At 49.3% G+C, this 21,415-nt stretch overlaps 1 protein-coding gene across 1 annotated transcript; it reads left to right on the forward strand.

Annotated features, from left to right (window-relative positions):
* The first annotated feature begins 17,458 nt into the window (after positions 1 to 17,458).
* On the forward strand, positions 17,459 to 19,054 carry LOC134803596 (uncharacterized). The gene has a single exon (XM_063776397.1). The coding sequence runs from the start codon at positions 17,459 to 17,461 to the stop codon at positions 19,052 to 19,054; it is 1,596 nt and encodes a 531-aa protein (XP_063632467.1).
* Positions 19,055 to 21,415: the final 2,361 nt, after the last annotated feature.

The following is a 21,415-nucleotide window of genomic DNA, read 5'->3' on the forward strand; positions in this document are numbered from 1 at the left end:
CGCCATCCACTTTTAAGGCCTTTATTCAACTAGGTAAAATCAACATAGATCACCAACGGGTGCATGCAGAGGAGCACGTACCTATCTTACATTGTTTTAAGTGCATGCAGTATGGCCATACGCGAAAGCATTGTAAGGCTACCACAACCATCTGTTCACATTGCGCATCGTCTGACCATGAATATAAATCATGCCCGAACCAAAAAGATCACACCAAAACAAAGTGCCACAATTGTGATGCATTTAATAAACAAGTAACTGAGGACCAATACAAGCTAAACACAGCACATAGCGCAACATCAACTTTTTGCCCCCGAATGCGATCTATGTTACAGAGAATAAAATCGCGCATTGATTATCAATCTAATTAATATTTAACATATTAAAATTTCACTCAAATTTAACTTTAATCTTTAACGAATTATATAAGTTCGTAACATTAACTCTTTTGTGGTAATGGCTTATTGACGACAACACTTGTAACTTTAGTGTATCCTATCTGTAAAATATCTTTGTTATTGAAACTACTATTATTATTACACCATTTTGCTTTGCATGAGAACTGTAATATTGAGTGGCTTACGCTGATAAATATTGCAGTTAATTGTTCATCACATATGTAACATATAAACACTAATTTTGTCAAAAGCTTAGAATTAAACTCTCTAATCTCTTGCAAGGGGGCGGTGGCCGAACGGCCACCCGCACTCACTGACTGTTGTGAGGCGGGTGGTCGGTCGGCACTTAGCGCTCCCCCTTAAAACTATCTATGCATCTTTTTCTTTATCACATGAACACTAACTTATCAATTGAAATTACTCGCTTAGTAATATCCAATCTCTTGCAGGGGGACAGTGGCCGGGCGGCCGCCCGCACTCATTGTACTTCGTCATGGGGCGGGCGGTCGGGCGGCAGAACTTGTCCCCCCAAAACTTCATTTTAGGATAGCTGGTCGCCCGTATTTCTAGCGAGGGCCAGTTATCCCAAAATTAAAATCAAACAAACCCTCCAGTTACACTCAACACACATCTAATAAAAACACATTACACTCAACATGAAGTGGGGGAGTTTTTAGTCCGTAGGCGGCTGGGCACCATACCCAGCTGAGTCGGACATAACCGTCGGTACGGGCCGGCGGTATACATGAGTATTTTCTCCCTCACCGCAAAAAAAAAAAAAAAAAAAAACCTAACCTAACCTAACCTAACCTAACCTAACCTTTTTTTTTTTTTTTTTTTTTTTTTTTTTTTGACGGAGTGGGGAATGCTTTTACGCATCCCTCCCAGGTCTTGGGGAAGGCCATAATGGGGAGGGTATGTGGGACTCACTCTTTCGGCTCCCTCTCCTAGCGAGAGGGAGGGAAAGAGAATACCCACTAAACCCCACTCCGGCGTCTCACCCTCTCAGACGTTGTATGGGGGCATCATGGGCTCGCGCATTCATTCTTCCACAATGCCCCCCGTCTCTTCCCGGCATTAGGCCGGGGAACCCGCAACAAAGGAAGGGAGAATCAGGGACGCTTCTGATTCCCCCTTTAGTCGTGTAGGGCCATGCAATGTGGGCCTCAACCCACTGGCCCTACCGAGGGAGGACGCGGTTCACCGCAGCGTACTGCGCGCGTCTTCTCCCTCTTCGTCTCTGCCGAAGCGGGTGTACGTCGGCCGCGTCTTCGCGCTCCCGCTCCGCTGCCTCCTTCTGCGAGATGACCTCCTCGCAGAAGGAGACTACCGCCTTCCATTTTCTCTCGCTGCCCAGCATGGCCGCAACGACGCTGTGCAGCGAGAGATCCATCGTTTTTATTGCTGCCGTTAGAGTACGGCGCTCCTCATCCCAACGACTGCAGACCTCTAAGGTGTGTTGGGCCGAGTCATCCGGGTCACCGCATTCGTGACACTGGGGCCCTAATTCCCTCTTTATGTTGTGCAGGTAATGACCGAAGCAGCCGTGTCCGGTCATTACCTGCGTTGCCCTATATGATAGGGCCCCGTGTTTCCTCTTCAACCACTCCTCTATATGAGGGAGGACTGCCCCTATGGTGCGTGTTCCATAGCGGGAGTCCTCCAGGCCGGCTTCCCATAGCTCCCGGAGCCTGTCCTTAGCCTCTCGGTCTGCCCGCTCTACCGCTTCTGGGTCCAAGTACTCTCCTCGAGCCCTGGCCTCCGCCTTCAACACGTATCTCTCCGCTAGGACCTGGGCATCGAGCTCCCACGGAGGAGTGGATGCAAGGAGACACGCCGCCGCATGGGATACTGTTGAGTAGCCCCTAATTATTCTGAGAGCCACCACCCTCTGCGGCCGCCGGAGCAGGGATTTATTTTCACTCGACAGCCGGTCCGCCCAAATCGGGGCGCCGTATAGTGCCATACTTCTTACAACCCCCGCAAAGAGGCGGCGGCATGGGGCTCTCGGTCCTCCCACGTTGGGCAGCAGCCTACCTAGGGCGGAAGCCGCGCCCACAATTCGGGGAGCAAGTCGGATGAAATGTTCCCCGAAGTCCCACTTTCTGTCCAGGACCAGGCCAAGATATTTGATGTTGGCCTTGACCTGGACAGGTTCTCTATCCACTTGGATCGTCAAGTTGGCGGGCAGACACCATCTTTTTCCTCCGAAAACTATTGCCTCTGTTTTCGGGAGGGCCACCCTTAACCCAAGTAGTCGTATGCGGCCAATCGTCATTTCTGTGGCGACCGCCGCCCTCCTCAGGGTCTCCCCCAATTCTCTTCCCCGCACAGCCACCATTGTGTCGTCCGCGTAACATATGGTGGACATGCGGGGAAGCTGTGCCCCCCTTATGACCCAGTCATAGCCAATGTTCCACAGGAGAGGTCCTAAGACTGACCCCTGCGGAACACCGCAGGCCATTTCGCGCTCGCAACGGCCCCCTCTCATTTCGTAGAGCACTACCCTTTCAGATAGGTAGTGCTCCACGATTGTCCTCAGGTATGGAGGCATTTCGTGGTACCGAAGTGCCTCCTTAATCACAGTATACGGGAGGGTGCCGAAAGCATTGGCGATGTCAAGTGACACCGCCACGACACCCTCTCCTCTTCCCGCCGCATCTTCACTAAATTCCCTCAGAGAGGAAAGTGCGTCCATCGTGGACAGCCCCGCCCGAAACCCAAACTGCCTGTCACTGATGTTCGGGCCGGTGTTCCTGAGGTGTTGGAGAATGCGGCCAGCGAGGATGCGTTCCAACATCTTTCCGACCTCGTCCAGGAGTACTATAGGCCGATATCCGGAGGGACTGTCCGGCGGGCGGCCCTCCTTCCTGAGGAGGCATAGCCTACCCTCTTTCCAGCATCTTGGAAAACGGCCCTCTTTTAGGCAATCACTGAAAAGTTCCTTAATCCGATTTCCGAGATGCTTTAGTACGATAGGGAGGACCTTCCCATGTACCCCGTCAGGCCCAGGAGCCTTTTTACATCCTCTTAGGCGGATGTCTACCCTCGTCATCTCTTCATCGGAGACCTCGGGGATCTCCATCGGACCTACCGGTTCTGCCAAGGGGACCGACATTACCGGCGGCGTAAAGTCGGGCGCCGGCGGGAAGAGGCCCTCCACTATTCGCGTGAGGAGTTCCGGCTCTAGGGAGTCCATGGGAGGGGCATGTTTCATCTTGTTGCGTACAAGCTTGTACGGTCGCCCCCATGGATCCCGGTCTAGAGTGGCCAGGAATTCCTCTCTCGCCTCATCCTTTCTTTTGGCGATTGCCAGGTTGAGAGCCTCTTTTGCCGTTTTGAGGGCCTGGTACGTTGCCTCCTCCTCCTCCTCAGTATGCCTCCTCCGTCGACATCGATTGAATGCGCGGCGGCACGCGTTACTGGTGATACGGAGGGCCGCGATTTCCTCCGACCACCAGTACACCCTCCTCCTTGCTGTAGGTCGTCCGGCGCGTGGCATTGCTGCGTCACATATCGATTGTAAACTTTCGCGGAGGCGTGAGGCACGCTCATCCACTCCTAGCGCTACTGGAGGAGGATTATTCCATGCCTCAACCATTGCGGCTTCGTCCGCCATCTCGCGGTCCAGCTTTGTTATGGTCCACTTAGGGAAACCATTTCTTCTTCGGCCGGGCATCGGTGGGACTACCGGCGCATTGTGGACCCTCATTTGTATATAGAGGTGGTCGGAGAGGGTCTCCACCTCCTCCAGGACCCGCCAATTCGTTATACGCGCGGCGATGGCAGGGGTCGCAAACGATATGTCGACGATAGACCCCCCCTGCCGTCGCACGCAAGTATTAGCGTTGCCCTGGTTCAGGACAGCCAAGCCCGTCGCCACCGCCCAATCCCTTAGGGCAGCTCCCTTTGGGTTTGTGAGGGGCGAGCCCCAAGCCTCACTTTTGGCGTTAAAATCGCCCAATACGAGCACCTGGCTAGGGCTCGCTCTCCTCACAATATTTCCGATCTCTTCCAGGAATCGCTCAAAATCGCGAAGCGGTTTATTGGGGGAGAAGTAGCTCGCTACAACTACAGTTTCACCCCATTTTGCCGCTGCGTATCCCCGGCCTCGGGTTATTGGCGTAAGGGGCGGAAACTCACCCACCGCCGGTACTACCATGGCCACCCTGCCGTCTGTGGCCCCTACCCAGTTTGTCTGGGGAGGAACAAAATATGGCTCCGCCACCACCGCTATGGAGATGCCCCACTCCGCTGTGAATTGCATAAGCAGATCTTGAGCACGAGCGGAGTGGTTGACATTACACTGTAAGATGTCCAGATGCGGGTGTACTGGCATTAAATATCCATATTTTGTCCCTCACAGGCCGGTTGGTCGGCGTTACGCATTGGAGGGGCTCTTTGGGTCTTCAGAAGAGCCTCTTTGCCTTTTGCTGGTGGGGGCGCACACGAAAAGCCACCCATTATGTGCCCCGCTGGACGTTTGGCCGCATGACACACCGAGCAAAAGGCAGCCTCCACCTTGCAGTCCGCCATCCTGTGGTCCGGCCTGCTACACCGGAAGCAGAGGCTGCTCCTGTCCACTGGCGATGGGCACAGTGCCCTGGTGTGCCCCGTGCCCATGCACCTGAAGCACCTCATCGGTGTCGGGTCCAGCGCCACTACCAGGGCCGAGGACCATCCTACTAGTATTCGACCCGCTGCGGTGACCCTCTTGGCTGCCGTTATAGGGCACTGTGCCAGGGCCGACCCTGTCCCATTATATTGGGCCCTAATTGTTCCCACCTTTATTTCACTTAGTGGGCATTCGCCCAATTGAGCGATTGCTCCCGCGATCGCCTCCTGAGTGGCTGCCTCATCTAGACCCGAAATGCGTAGGTCCGCCATTTTGGTGGGCCTATATACTCGGGCTTCCTTTCCGATCACCTCCGTGATTTTCCGACAGAGTTCGTCGGCCGCCCTGCCATTGTCCGACCCGGACACCTCAATAATCCTGGCTCCAGCAGCTGTTTTGCGGACCTTGACGTGCTCTAGACCCACATCAGCAAGGTTCACCGATGTGGTGGCCTTAGACATGATTGAGGCGTATGTCGCCTCAGACTCCGGCTTCAAGGCCACCACGATCGCAGCTGTGGAGGGCACAACCAGCTTTCGTGGGCCCGCAGGTGCCGGTTTCCGGGCCGGAGCGGCAGGGGGGGAAGAAGGCTTGGCGGATTTGCCAGATTTGCCCTTTTTGACAACCTGCGTCCAAGACTCAGCAGGCTGCTGTGTTGTTGTTGCCGGCTGTGAGGGTGGGGAGGCACTGGGCTCCTTCGCCGTCTTCTGCCTGGGAGCAGAGTTAGCCCTCTTCTTGGTCGCTGGTGCCGCTGGTGCCGAAGGCTGGGCCGCAGGGGCTTTAGGCTGCCTAATAGGCGGCGCACGTGTCACTGTCCTTGAGGGCGCCCCAGAGAGAAGTTCCGGCTGGGGTGTGGGCTGGCTTGCAGTCACCTTATTCCTGTCCGCCGCGAGAGGGGGGCGGGGGACCGGCTCAGGGGAATAGCCCGTGCGGGCCGAGATCATGTTTCCCATAGTAATTGTGAGATCCCGCTTCAGGTCCTCCTTCAGTTCCTTGAGGGCCTCCTTGAGGGCCTCAGCGAAACCCGTCGGGGACTGGTCAAATTGAGCCGTCGGGGCCTGTGCTAGGGGCTGGGTCTCCCTCTCAGAGAAAGCTCTACGAAGGGCCTTCATCTCCGCCTGGCATTGGGCAAGTTGCTCCCGCATTCTCTTATTATCAGCCTTTAAGGCTCGCAACTCCTCACCCTCTTCTCTGTCTGCCAGGCAATCAGTGGCCGCCAAGATGTCCCGGCAGGCTTGATTCATTTTGCCCCAGACTTGTCCATTTAGGTTGCCGGATTTCCCGGCAGCCTGTAGTACAATCTGGGTCGCCTCCCGCACTATATCGATGTAGTCCGTCCCTGTGTATGGAGGCGGGCTGCGTTCTCTCAATTCTTGACTTGGAGACGGGGACGGGGTCAGCATCCGCGGCTCCTTATCCCCCTTCTTCTTATTGTCCCTCTTGTTGTCCCCCTGGGACCTTGTCTGGAGGGGGGGAAAAGGGAGGACCACTCCCTTTCCCTCCTGGCTGTCCAGCACCTCCAAGAGGAAGTCCTCCTTATGGGCCCTCAGTCTGGCCTTGGCTGCTGCCAGGCCAGTAAAGTGGCCTTTGGAGGCTTTCTTCACCATGGCCTTGGCCCTACCCCTCAGCGCGGTGCTCATTTTAGGCCCGCTCCCAACGTGAGCCTCATATTCCAGGTCCTGGTTCCCCTCATGGGGCCTCTTGTTGGAGGCGGCCTCAGCCATGTCCTGGCCCTCCATAGGTTCCTCCCAGTTGGGCGAGGTCGGAGAACCCACCCCTAAAGCCCCTTTATGGGGCCCCGTGATTGGAGCCCCCTCCGGATTCAACCCCTTCGTGGGGTTTTCCATATAATTGCCACGCGAAAACCACCCCTTATGGGTGGAATTCGCCCAAAAAAGGTGAAAAACCCAAAAACCTAACCTAACCTAACTATTTTGGTCAAGTGCGAGTCGCACCAGATCCAAAACAGCAAAAACAAACTTAAAATTATTTTATGCGACGGCCTGTAGCGTCACTCCTGGTTGAGCTACAGATCTCGAACCAAGGTCTAAAAATAGCTCTAAGTATGTGCTATCTACTAATAATTTTTACAACTAAAAATATTTAATATTTTACAATTTATTAAATTTCCAACACGAAAACCAACTTATGTTTGCGTTTAGCGACGCCGCAAATTTTGAAATAGCAATCTATTAAAAAATTAATAACTTCTAAACTATACACTCTAAAAATATAATTCAAACGGATTTGAATTCCCTACAATTAGCTTAATCTAAATAACCTAACACAATAAATTTATTTACACAAGAACAGAAGATATGATTTTTTGAAACTGAAATCTCCTAACGTCGTCAACCGCAAATGGGGTAAACTTTTTACTGAAAGTGTGAACTTTGAACTCCAGTATCTCCCGAACCAAAGGTCGGATCGATAAGGGGAAAATAGCTCCTTGTAGAGCAAAAAGCCGACCCAATTACGAAATTAACAGACGTAAAGAAAAAAGAAAGACTAAATGGATGTGAATTTTTCAAAGTGAAAAAGTGCCTGAAGGGAAAAAGTGAATTTATATGTAAAGTGAAAGAAATTGAAAATAGTATAGAAATCTAGGGAAAAGCTGGGAAAGAACAACGGTATAAAATAGAACTCAATTAACTTTATCTCACCACAAAAATTCGCAAAATTACCTCACTTCTACCTCTGAAATTTTACCTCAACCTAACCTAACCTAACCTAACCTAACCTTTTTTTTTTTTTTTTTTTTTTTTTTTTTTTTTTTTTTTTTTTTTTTTTTTTTTTTTTTTTTACGAGGGGAAATGCGTTACGCATACTCCCGCCCCCGGGGGGGGGGGTCGGGAGTTATGTGGGACTCTCCTCCCTTAGGGGGAGGCCTACCCACTAAAACCCCTCGGTGTACCCTCGCTCCGCCTGAGGTAGGGCTAAGGGAACGCTTGGCGCTTACCTCGGCCCTGCCATGTGCGTGTCGCCCTTGCGGGCTCGGCTATTGCGGCTTTTGCCACTGTCCCTCCTAGGTGTGCACTTTTTGCGCCTTATCCGCCTCGGGACACTCTCGTCAGGCAGGAGACCCCCCGATCTCCTGCCCGAGGTCCCAGTTACGGCGGCAAGCGGCGGTCATACGCGGCCCGCCTCCGCCCGGTCCTTTTTCGGCGGATAGGGAGCGAGAGGGGATCGTCCTCTCGCTCTCTCTCCGCCGCCTCCTTTAGGGACATGACAGCGTCGCAGAACGCGACGACCGCCTCCCAGGTGCCTCTGTTACGGACCATCGCACTGGCTATTGCCGGCAGCGTTAGGTCTGCTCCAAGAACCGCAGCCATCTCCGATCTCGGTTCATCCCACGCAGGGCATACGGCGCGGGTGTGATGCGCCGTGTCCTCCTCACCTCTGTCACAGTGCTTGCACACCGCTGTGTCCTCTCGTCGTGCCACTCGCCACAGGTACCTACCAAAGCAACCGTGCCCAGTAAGTACCTGTGTCAAGTGGTACGTCATTGGCCCGAAGTCGCGCTTCAACCAGTCCCTAAGGACTGGGCGTACTGCGCCCACCACCTCGCGGCTTGCGCTCGGGGCTTCTAGCCTTTCCCACCTCCGGAGAAGGTCATCCTTGGCCTCCTCCCTCCAAAGCTTGATCTCCTCCGGAAGTGGACGATTTCCCGCCGCCCGCTCTTCCGCAACTTGCCAATATACCGCCGCCAGGACCCCAGCCTCCAGGTCCCATGGTGGGCTGCCGGCCAGCAACGTCGCCGCCTCAAACCTAACCTAACCTAACCTAACCTAACCTAACCTAACCTAACCTAACCTTTTTTTTTTTTTTTTTTGTCGCAGGGGAAATGCGTTTATGCATTCACCCCCGGGCTGGGGACGCCCATTGGGGGGGTGATATGTGGGACTCGCTCCTCCCGTAACTCCCTCTGCTAGTCAGAGGGAGGGGAGGAGAATACCCACTAAAACCCCTGCGGCGTTTCCGTCTATGCCGTTATAGGGGGATGCAATGGGGTCGCGAGCATGTCACCACGGCATCCCCCCGAACCTAACCTAACCTAACCTAACCTAACCTAACCTAACCTAACCTAACCTAACCTAACCTAACCTAACCTAACCTAACCTAACCTAACCTAACCTAACCTAACCCAGTCACGCACCCCCCAGCGTCGAAACAACAGCGTTTCCGCAAAGCTCCGCGGGAAAAAATTCGTAGAAGTGGCAATTTTAGACCGATCGCGGTGAAAGTGGTGTTGTTTTACGCGTAATTGCAAGACCAATAAAGTGATAATAAGTGCTCAACCCACGGATCACAGTGCGAAGGAGAATTGGCCGAAAACCTCAATTTTAGAGGTTAGAAACAACAAAAACGCTGTCCGCGGCGCGCCTGGTCGCTGCAACCTCCACGTGCGATACGTCGTCAGAAGCGCCTCGACGAGCCCTATACGACGACACCTCAGCGACATCTGGGAGACGCACCGTCGAGGCACAATCTCCAAAAAAAAAAAAAAAAACAAGTACCACGTGGTGGCGTGGTCACAGATCCGGACGCGAGCGGCAACTTTGAACAACTGGGGACGAAGCGGCACACCACCTGGACTTTAACGGTATTTCAAACAGATTTTTTGGATAGACAGTTTCGGAAATATTTCACTTCAAAAATTAAAACTTTAAGAGTGAATAGTGCAAAAAGTTCAGGCAGACCCTATATTTTTTAATGTAAAATTCGCTGCGCGCTAGCTGGGAGAACACACCTATCAAGTTTGGACATTTTTGGACACTTCTAAATAGTAAAATTTTTGATTTTCCCAAAAACTTAGAAAAAATTTGACAGTGAAAAACTTTTGTAAGAGACAATTTTAGATTTTAATTGTATGTTGTAGATGTATATTTTGTGTTAATTTTACAGTTTTTTGTGTAATTTTATGTCGAGGGGTACCGAAGTTATTGAATTTTAACCTAAATTTGGCTATATATTCTAAATTAATATAAAATATTATTTTTTCTTATTATTATTAGCTTTAGAAGTATTATTTCACTACGGGAAACCGGAAACCCGGACCCCGTAACCTTTAAATTGGCTAGAAACCAAAAAACCGCCATTTTGTTTTTTCTGGTATCAAAATTCAAAGTTCAAATACTCGGTAACCGCTCGACATAGAAAAGTCGGATTTTCACCTTGTATAGTGTCTTTCGAGCAGAAACCAACTTTTTCAGGTTTCAGGTGAATATCTCGATAAAAATTTCTTAGGCCTGAGACCACCTCTACGTGATAGAGGAGATAAGGCGAGAGGCAGGGAAGAAAACCCGAACTTCCTCCGACCACCGGTTCCCGAGATATCGGCCTTCAAACATAGAGTTTGACAGTTCGGCGGCCATCTTGCCTTTTTTCAAGTGGCAATATCTCGGCAACCCAGGTGCCTGGAGACTCGCGGTTTCTTTCCTGAAGAAAAGAGCAGGCCAATCTACCATACTCGACCCTTTTCAGGAAATTTCAGGCGAAATTCAGTCTGAAAATTCCTGAAAAATTTCGAGGCCTGAAAGTGGTCTCAGCCGATACATTAGGTTAAGTTTAGGAAAGCCGTCGAAAACCCGGGTTTTCTGCGACTCCGGGAACGGGAGATATCAGCGGTCAAAGTTGCACTTTGACAGTTCTCGCCGCCATCTTGGAAAAGTTTAAACCGAGATATCTCCCAAACGGTAAGTCGTAGAGAGCTGGGGTTTCCTCCTAGGACAACAGCCGGTGCAGCTCCGGGTGAGGAAAAAGGTTTCAGCCGAATTCAGAACTTTTCAGGAAACTGAAAACCTGAAAATTTTCCCCACCTGAAAGTGTTCCGACTGGATAGAGCTAGTCGAGCCCAGAAAAACGAGCCCAAGCGCGGATCTGTAGGACCAGCGGAACCGGAGATACAAGCAGATACCGAATCTTGAAACCGGTTCCTGGACGGAAACCAGAAATTTCAGACCGTCGCATCTCCGGAACCAGTAGGAATAGCAGGGTCGTGCTTGGTATCGTTGGAAAGGGCTCGAGGAGACCTATCAACTGGTAAAGAGAAAACGACTCTACATAGAGCCTAAATTTCTTTACTGTGTAAAAGCTCAGGGAAATCGGGGTTTCGACTCCCGAAAGCGCAGACGGACTCTGCTCGTAATTATATTTAAGATACCTTGCCTCCCTTGTACAGAGGTTCTATTACGGCTCTACATAGAGCAAAAAATTGTAATTATAAGCTGACAGAGTCTGCGACTCTATACCTATACCATATAAAGCTGACAGCAGACCGGTTTCATAGTCAACAGACTGACTCTACATAGAGACAAAATTCTATATTATTGTACTAATTGTATTTTATTGTGTTTAAGTTAGAGCCTAACAGACCAGTGTCAGTGACTCATAGAAACCTTTAATCTTAAGTGAGAGTAGAGTTTGCGACTTTACAGTGGTAATAAAAATTCTGTGTGTGTTTTATTTCAACCAAACCCCCTTTGATACTGTAACCCCCCCTTTACAGGGGTTCAGATAAAGAACTACCTCCATGGCAATGTTTCGAACTCCAATGAAGGGCACCGAATCGGAGATGTCACCCACACAGCCGGATAAAACCAATCTGCGTCCCTCAGTTAGGGAAAGCATTGGGGAATGGGAACTCGGCAACACCTCCCACCTGTCACCAAGCCCACCGTCAGCGGGGACCGCTGGTGCTGACACAACATCCGAGCCAGCCCCCGCGGCCCCCATGGTGACAGCCGTGGACGCAAACGCAACGCAACCACAGAAACAGGAAAAGACTCAGGCGGGCCCACCGAAAGCTGAAGCAAAACAGCAAGCAAAAGCAGGAAAAGCCGAACCACAGGCCGGCCCTGCACGCCAAAATATAACCATCACAATATCACCGCCGAGAAAGACACCCACCGCACCTGCAAAAAGGGTTTACTCAAGCAGGACGGTTGAGGCCCGAATCCTCCATGACAAGGCCACATGCAGCATCAAGGAAGGGAGAAACGTGAAAACCAGCATCAAAAACGATGTCTTGGAGGCCCTCGACCGTTTGTACCACCTGGTAAAGGAGGCGGATGCTGAGACAAGAAAGGGAAAGCTTGGAGCAAACAGGGAGGTGGCTGAGGGGAAAAAGGGACAGGCAGGATCAGGAGAAAAGGAGAACTCCGGGAAGGCGGTGTCTGAAGCAACCGCTACAGACAAAACCTTCACGGCAAACGTAGAGAGAGAAAGAGAGATGAGAGAGATGTATGTGCAGAAATGTACAAATGAGGAAGATATCCGGGACATAAAAATACTAATAGCGCGAAACACCAAATTACTGGAAGAAATCAAAACCGAAATGGAAACCAGTTTCGATAAACAAGAAAGGGCGATTGAGGGGGTGGCGAAAACGGCGACATATGCGACCACCTATGCAAGCGTAACAGCAGCTCAACCCCCTGGGGTAAACAGAGTACAGAACGCAGAGCGGAAGACACTGCACTCCATTGTGGTCACCTCGAAAGACGAAACCAAATCCGGGGAGGAGGTATTGGATAGTACGAAAGGCTGTGGACGCAAAAGAAGGATGGATTACGGTTGAAAAAATAAGGAAGGCCAAAGACAGGAAAATAATAATAGGGCTAGGAACAAATGACGACAGAGAGAAACTTAGAAACAAGTTAGGTAAAGATGGGGGTGACCTCAACGTCGAAATGGTCAAAAACAAAGATCCACTACTCATCCTAAAGAATGTCCTCGTCGTCAATACAGACGAGGACATTCTGAGGGCTTTGAGAAATCAGAACAAGAACGTATTTAGAGACCTCGGCGAAGAAGAAGACCGGGTGGAGATAAAATACAGAAGGAGAGCAAGAAATCCCCACACTGGACACGTGGTAATCAGTGTCTCGCCTACTATATACCAAAGGGCAATAGGCGTAGGCAGCGTGCACATAGACCTCCAGCGTATTAGGGTAGAAGACCAGTCCCCGCTGGTCCAATGTACCCGCTGCCTCGGATTCGGGCACGGAAAGCGATATTGCACCGAATCCGCAGACCTGTGCAGCCACTGTGGCGATCCCCATCTGAGAGCGGAATGTCCGGATTGGCTTACCAAAGCAGCGCCACCAAAGTGTCACAATTGCTCAAAAGCCAAAATGGCGGACACAGAGCATAATGCTTTCGACTTCGAATGCCCAACACGCCGAAGATGGGACAATATAGCCCGCTCAACAGTGGCTTACCACTGCTAAAGGCTACCCAAATGCACAAACCGTCGATCCAGAACTTCACAGATTCAGGATTTTGCAGGCAAATCTCCAGCGCAGCCAGTTGGCAACGAATGAGCTGCTTCTGGAGGGATCGAAGCAGAAAGCTGCCATAGCTCTCCTCCAAGAGCCATACGTGGGAGGGGCAAAAAGAGTAAAGGGATACCAGGGCGTCAGAGTCTTTCAGAACTCGGAGTCTGACCAAGGAACAGTAAAAGCGGCAATTGTAGTTTTCAACAGCTACCTGGACATAGAACAGTTCCCAGAACTTACCACGAAGAACATAGTTGTGGTGAAAGTTAAAACAAAAGACTGGACCGTCGCATTGTTATCCTTTTACTTCGAGCCGGAGGAACCCATAGACCAGTATCTGGAAACACTCAAAGTAGTACAGGAGAAGATAGGACCCACGAGGCTAATCCTTGGAGGAGACTCTAACGCTAAGAGTATCTGGTGGGGTAGTGCAAGCGAAGACCAAAGAGGCGAGTTGCTTTGTGGTACTCTCATAGAAATGAACCTTCACATCTTGAACACCGGCAGAACCCCAACTTTTGACACCATAAGAGGTAAAAAACGATACAGCAGTCACGTAGATATCACAGCCTGCACTGAAGAAATGTTGGGCCAAATAGATAGATGGCGAGTGGAGGAAGGGCTGACGAGTTCCGACCACAACACAATTGTCTTTGACATAAACCTCAAAAAATCAAAGGGAACAAGTATAGAACGAACTACTCGAATTTATAATACGCAAAAGGCAAACTGGGAGCAATTTCATGAGAAACTGCCCCAGGTTATGCAACAAGACAACCTAACAATAGTAAAACTAACTGAAATACAAAACAATGAAGAATTAGAGGAAACTATAATAAAACTAGATACAGCAATAACAAAAACCTGCAAAAAGACAATACCAAATAAAAAGAAAAAAGATACTTTTACCATACCATGGTGGACCGAAGAACTCGCAACCTTGAAGAGGGAAGTCGCCACAAAAAAGCGAAGAATCAGGAATGCAGCGCCAAACCGTAGAGAAATAGTAGTGAATCTGTATCTGGAACATAAGCAAAAATACGAATCAGCGGTGTCAGAAGCAATTACCGAAAGTTGGAAGGGGTTCTGCAAAAAACAGGATAGAGAAGGAGTATGGGAAGGAATCTACAGAGTTATAAAGAGGACAGCGAAACGGGAAGAAGACTTGCCACTCATAAAAGAGGGAAAAGTACTGAGTGCACTAGAATCCGCAAGACATCTGGCCGAGACCTTCTACCCCGAGGACACGAGAGAAGGTGAAGGCATGGAACATCACCAGAGGCGAATCGCAGCCGAGAAAGTAAACGAGGAACAGCATTGTGATAAATATGATCCGTCGTTTACACCAGAGGAAATGAATGCTGCGACAAGCTCCTTCAACCCCAAAAAGGCTCCCGGGGCAGAGGGCTTCACTGCGGACATCTGCTCTCACGCGATAAATGCTGCCTTTGACTACTTCCTGGCACTTATGAATAAATGCCTGGCAAACCATTATTTCCCGAAGCTATGGAAAAAAGCAATTGTGGTCATACTTAGGAAGCCAGGAAAAGACACGTACACCTCGCCGAAATCGTATAGGCCGATAGGGCTTTTGCCCGTACTAGGTAAAATATATGAGAAGATGTTGGTGAACCGACTCAGGTTCTATGTGCTACCAAAGATGAGTACCCACCAGTATGGATTTATGCCACAGAGAGGAACAGAAGACGCCCTCGTTGTTCTCATGGAGCGCATACGGGCAGGGCTAAATAATAAAAAATTAGTCACGTTGGTATCGCTCGACATTGAGGGCGCTTTCGATAGCGCGTGGTGGCCGGCAATAAAGACCAGACTGGTGGAGGAAAAATGCCCTGTGAACCTGAGACGGGTCATCAGTAGCTATCTCAGCGATAGGGTGGTGGAGGTCAGGTATTCGGGAGAGATACACAGGAGGGCTACGGAAAAGGGTTGCGTTCAGGGATCTATAGGGGGACCTATCCTGTGGAACCTTTTGCTGGACCCCCTCTTGAAACTGTTAGAGAAAAAGGGGTTCTATTGCCAGGCCTTCGCAGATGACGTGGTGTTAGTCTTTGAAGGCAAGGAGGCCAGGGATATTGAAAGACAGGCAAATGCTGCACTCGAACATGTTAGGGCGTGGGGTGTCGACAACAAACTGAAGTTTGCACCTCATAAGACTAGTGCAATGCTGATAACAAAAAAGCTAAAGTACGATATACCGCGCCTTAGCATGGGAGGGGTCAACATCGAAATGTCGGAAGAAGTCAAAATCCTTGGCCTGACCATAGACCATAAATTAACCTTTAACAACCACGTCGCCAACATCTGCAAAAAGGCCGTAGGGATTTATAAGATGCTAGCCAGAGCGGCGCGAGTAAGCTGGGGCCTAAACCCAGAGATAATACGAACAATATATACAGCCGCAGTGGAACCAGTCGTATTATACGCAGCAGCGGCATGGGCGCCAGCCGCAGACAAATTAGGAGTACGCAGAATACTAAGTGCGGTCCAGAGAGGCTTTGTACAGAAAATGTGCAAAGCGTACCGAACGGTGTCACTAAACTCGGCACTCCTGCTCACAGGAGTACTCCCTCTCGACCTCCGAGTTCGTGAGGCGGCCCTATTATATATGGCCAAGAAGGGAGCACCACAGCAAGCACTGGGAGGTAGGGAAGTGGAAAAGATGACCCCAAAGATACAAGCCCCGCATCCAGCAAACCAGATGGGGCTGGAGTTCGGCATCTTGGGAGACGAACATCAATACGCACTGCATAATAACTACGCAGTGCGCCTATTTACCGACGGTAGCAAGATTGAGGGTAAAGTCGGAGCAGCTGTGTCTGTATGGAACAGTACTGCAGAGACCAAAACCCACAAACTTGCACTATCACCGTACTGTACCGTATACCAAGCCGAACTCCTCGCTTTGCACAAAGCATCAGAAGTTGCATTGAAACAAAATGAGACCGCATTCGGAATTTATAGCGACTCTAGAGCGGCCCTGGAAACAATAATAAACCCCAACTCTCCCCACCCACTAGCAGTAGTCATAAGAAAAAATCTCCAGGATTGTAAACTCCAGAACAAGGAAGTATCCCTGTTCTGGATCAAAGCACATATAGGGCTGGAAGGAAATGAGAGGGCAGATTGCCTTGCAAAGGAGGCAGCACTAAAGTCCAAAAAGAAGGCGGACTATGATCAATGCCCGGTTTCTTTTATGAAACGTACCATCAGGACAGAGACCCTCCAAAAATGGGACGATAGGTATAAGACAGAAGAAACGGCCTCGGTTACCAAACTCTTCTTCCCTGACGCAATCACAGCACGTAAAGTAACCCGAAAACTTGTCATGGACAGTACACTTACACAGCTGTTCACTGGGCATGGGGGATTCTCCTCATACTTGAATCGCTTCAAGTGCAAGGAGAGTCCTTCATGCGCATGTGAGCCAAACTCGAATGAAACCATAGACCATCTCATCCTGGAGTGCCCCATCTACGGTCGGCAAAGGTTCGACTTGGAACAAAAAATGAATATAGAAGTAAATAAACAAAATTTGCACAGTTTGGTTGAAAATGAACACACTAGAGACGTATTCTTAAGTTACTGCCAGAAAATTGTAAAAAGAGTAAGAATGAAAAACAAAACAGAATGAGAAATGGTATATTACAAAATATATAATAGGTATATATTAAGTAAATATACATATACAAAAGTAGAAATAAAAATATAGCTATAAGAAATGTAAAAGTACTTAAGAATCTAAAATGTAAAATTGTAAAACTGGAATATTAAAAAACAACGTGTAAAGTTTATTCCCCGTGTTGAAATGAAAATAAATAAATAAAAGTAGCAAAGTAGAACATAGAAAACAAATAGGTGGTAGTCCCAACCACAAAGAGTGAAAGATGATGAATGTAAGAAAGAATAGTATGTAGAATGAAAGTGCGAGAAGCAAAAATGCGAGAACTGGTATGCAAGAGAAAACCGCTCACAGTAGGCTCCGATCATGTTGGAGGTAGAAGAAAAAAAAAAAAAAAAAAAAAAAAAAAAAAAAAAAAAAAAAAAAAAACCTAACCTAACCTAACCTAACCTAACCTTATCTCCTACTGCGGGAGGCTGAGGGGGGGACCGCCCAGCTGCAGGCTTTTGCAGATGACATCGTGATAATGGCTATGGAAAACACGACCGAAGAACTTAACAAAACAGTCAACGACGCGCTAGAAATGGTCGCAAGATGGGGCATGAAACATAAGCTTCGGTTTGCCCCACATAAGACACAAGCGACCATAATAACTCGCAAACTCAAATACGCCACGCCATCGTTCCGAATGATGTCGACACAAATTGCCCTGGACAACAAGCTGAAGCTTCTGGGCCTAACAATCGACGAAAATCTGGGGTTCGGACTCCACCTGGAAAATGCTTCCATCAAGGCGCTCAACCTATATAAGGTGGTGAGCAGAATGGCTAAAACTCGGTGGGGACTAAATTCAGAGATCCTAAAGACTATATACTACACGGTGATTGAGCCTACGATGCTCTACGCTGCCGGAGCCTGGGGGAATGTTGCGTGCAGGGTATATGCCAGGAAAAAACTAGATAGGATCACCAGAGTATTCGGCATTAAAATTGCCAAAGCCCACCGCACAGTATCCACTGTATCGGCAGCAATCCTGGCAGGGATAATCCCACTGGACCTCAGGCTGCAGGAGCAACTGGAGCTCTATGAGGTGAAGAGAGGGAAGCCTCTCCCGGAGATACCGGAAGGGAAACTGCAGTCTAGGGTCCATCCGTCGAGCCTCCCGCATCCGGCTACGAGGAGCCGACCTACCTTTGGCTTCATAAACACAGAGGAGGACATAAATGTAGGGCCGTCCCAAATAGACACTTGGAGGTGCTACACGGATGGTAGCAAAATCCAAGGGAGGGTTGGGGGAGCACTCACTTGGTGGTCCGGGGGTGAGGAACGGGACTGCAAGAGTTTTAGGCTGGCGGACCACTGCTCGGTGTACCAGGCGGAGATGATGGCGCTGTATCAAGCCACAAAAATGGCGAAGGATATGGGCTACCGAACGGCTATCTACAGCGACTCCAGATCCTCCCTCCAGGCGGTTAGCGACCCAAGCTCCCAAAACCCCATTGCCGTTGAAATCAGGGCTAATCTAGAGGAGGCCTCATCTTGGGGAAACCCGATAAGCCTATTTTGGATAAAGGCACACGCTGGCCTAGCGGGTAACGAGAGGGCGGACGAACTGGCCAAGGCGGCGGCCCTTGACCTGGGGAACGCTCCGGTCTACAGCAGGTTCCCTCTCTCTTTCGCAAAAAGATCAATACGAGCCAGAACTATCGAAAGATGGCAAAGCCGATACCAGGAAACCGACAGAGCCTCGGGCACGAAGTTATTTTTCAAGGACGTCCGAGCAGCGAAGAAAATAATAGAAAGACTGGGAAACAGGAATACAGTAGCTCAGCTACTGACAGGACATGGGGGCTTCAAGCAATATCTCCATAAGTACAAGCTGAGAGACGACCCCCATTGCTCCTGTGACGGGCAGACTGTGGAAACTATAACCCACATAATCACAGAATGCCCAAGGTTTGGCCTGGAGCGGTATAACTGTGAATGCGAGATAGGGACCAACATCATGGAAGACAACTTTGTGAGGCTGCTGGAGGATGACAGGGCCCGAAAACAGTTCGTTGCCTTCGCAGAAAATGTGATAAGGAGAGCGGCGAGACAAAACGGCGCCACGGCAGTTTAAGCTGACCGTAGGGTAGGGCGGAATTGGGGGGCCCACTCGGCACATGGCGGCATCCCTGCTGGTGGTGGGCCAGGGGAAAGCGAAATACGTCGCTCTCCAATGACCAGCCACCGGCACGGAAAAGGCGGCCATGGGCGGAGTGGGTGACAAAGATTTCTGCCCACCATACGGAGAGCAAACTAATAAATGCGCCAGCCGCGGAGCGGAAATGGGAACCACAAATTATGCTCCATTATAATCCATTATGCTCCTTTGGTCTGGGGGGCTCCAAAGGGCTCCTAAGCGCTCCAAGGTGCTCCCTTGGTCAAAAGGGGCTCCAAAGGGCTCCTAAGTGCTCCAATGCGCTCCTTTGCACAATTACGCTCCGAGGTGCTCCCGGGTGCTCCAAAAGGTTCCGCTGCGCCTAAATGCTCCACTGCTCCTAATTGTGGATCTAAAGTGCGTCATCACGCACTAAAGCGCCCATAGTACCCTTAACATAATGGAATAAATATAAACTAATAAATAAACAAATAGAAATAGTACGGAACTGTATGTTGAAAGAAAGGAACAAATGATAAATTATGTAATTAAAAGTGACATTGCAAATCTGAACTATAATTAAATTGGACATGTATTAACAGTGCAAGAGAACTGTCATTTTGTAAAATAGACGCAATCAAAAGTGACATCACAAATTAGATCTATAATTAATCTGGACATGGACATGTACTATAGTGTAAGAAAACTGACATTTAATAAATAAATTTTGTGTTGTATTGTGTTAGTAATAAGTATTGTTTTGACATAATCAAATAAAAGGTAAAAATGTAAAAGTAATATATGACCATGAAAGTAGCAAATAACAAGATAATTTAGTGACAAGGCTAATAAATAAGTATTGTATTGTATTAGTAATAAGTATTGTTTTGACATAAATAAAATGTAAAAGGTGATAAGAAAAAATAATCTAGCGAGAATGTAATAAATAAAGAAATATTGTATTAAATTGTATTAATAATAAGTGGTGTGCTGTTTGATATAATTAAATAAAATGTAAAAATGTAATTATAAGATAAATTAGCGAGAATGTAATTAATAAATAAATATTGTATTAAATTGTATTAATAATAAATATTGTTTGACATGTAATAATAGAATAATTTAGCGAAAATGTAATAAATAAATAATGTATTAAACTGTATTAGTAATAAGTATTGGCATGAAAAGATGGAAATAGAAAAAATTTATAAAATAGAAATAAGTGCTGGAAAAGAAATACCAGCAATAAAAACAGAGGAGGGAGGAGGGACCAAAAAAAAAAAAAAAAACCTTTTTTTTTTTTTTTTTTTTTTTTTTTTTTTTTTTGTCGCAGTGGAAATGCGTTTATGCATTCACCCCCGGGCTGGGGACGCCCATTGGGGAGGTGGTATGTGGGACTCGCTCCTCCCGTAACTCCCTCTGCTAGTCAGAGGGAGGGGAGGAGAATACCCACTAAAACCCCTGCGGCGTTTCCGTCTATGCCGTTATAGGGGGATGCAATGGGGTCGCGAGCATGTCACCACGGCATCCCCCCGGCAGTCCTGGCCCGGTTAACGAACCGGGACTACACACCAGGTTTGGGAAGAGTCAGCAAACGCATAACTAACTCTCCCCCCTCCCGTGCAGGGCAGTGTTATGCGGGTCCCCTACCCGCTGCCCTACTGGGGTATGGCACGGTTCCTGATGGCAAACCGCCTGCGCCTCCCTCCCAATCGTCTGCGCCGGATCGGATGTGCATTCGGATCTTCCTCCCGTTGCCTCTCCTCGGTCTCCTTTTGCGAGATAACAGTGTCGCAGAAGGAGACCACCGCCTCCCAGGATCTCTCGCTGTTCAACATGGCCGCCACAACGCTGTGCAGTGAGAGATCATCCGTCCCAATGGCTACCGCCAGCGCGCTACGCTCCACGACCCAGCGATTGCACACCTCCAGGGTATGCTGGGCCGTGTCATCCGTCTCACCACACTGATGGCAGGCTGGGGTAGGCTCGCGACCAATCCTGTGCAGGTAGTGACCGAAGCACCCATGTCCGGTCAACACCTGCGCCAGTCTGTACCCCACCCTGCCGTGCGTCCGATCCAGCCATCTGTCCAACGACGGGAGAACTGCCCCTATGGTACGGGTTCCGTAGGGAGAGTTCTCCAGGTCCTCCTTCCACTTTTCGCGCAGCCTTCTCAGCGCGATTCTGCGCGCATTTCGCACTTCTTCAGGAGCAGGGAAATTTCCTGTCTCCCTGCTCCTGATCCTCCGCATATGCTCATCAGTGAGCGCCTCAGCGACCAGTTCCCAAGGTGGGGTGCCCGCCAACACACACGCCGCCGCCCATCCTACTGTCACGTAG

This window comes from Cydia splendana, chromosome 26, assembly GCF_910591565.1.
Source record: "Cydia splendana chromosome 26, ilCydSple1.2, whole genome shotgun sequence".
Classification (NCBI taxonomy): domain Eukaryota; kingdom Metazoa; phylum Arthropoda; class Insecta; order Lepidoptera; family Tortricidae; genus Cydia; species Cydia splendana.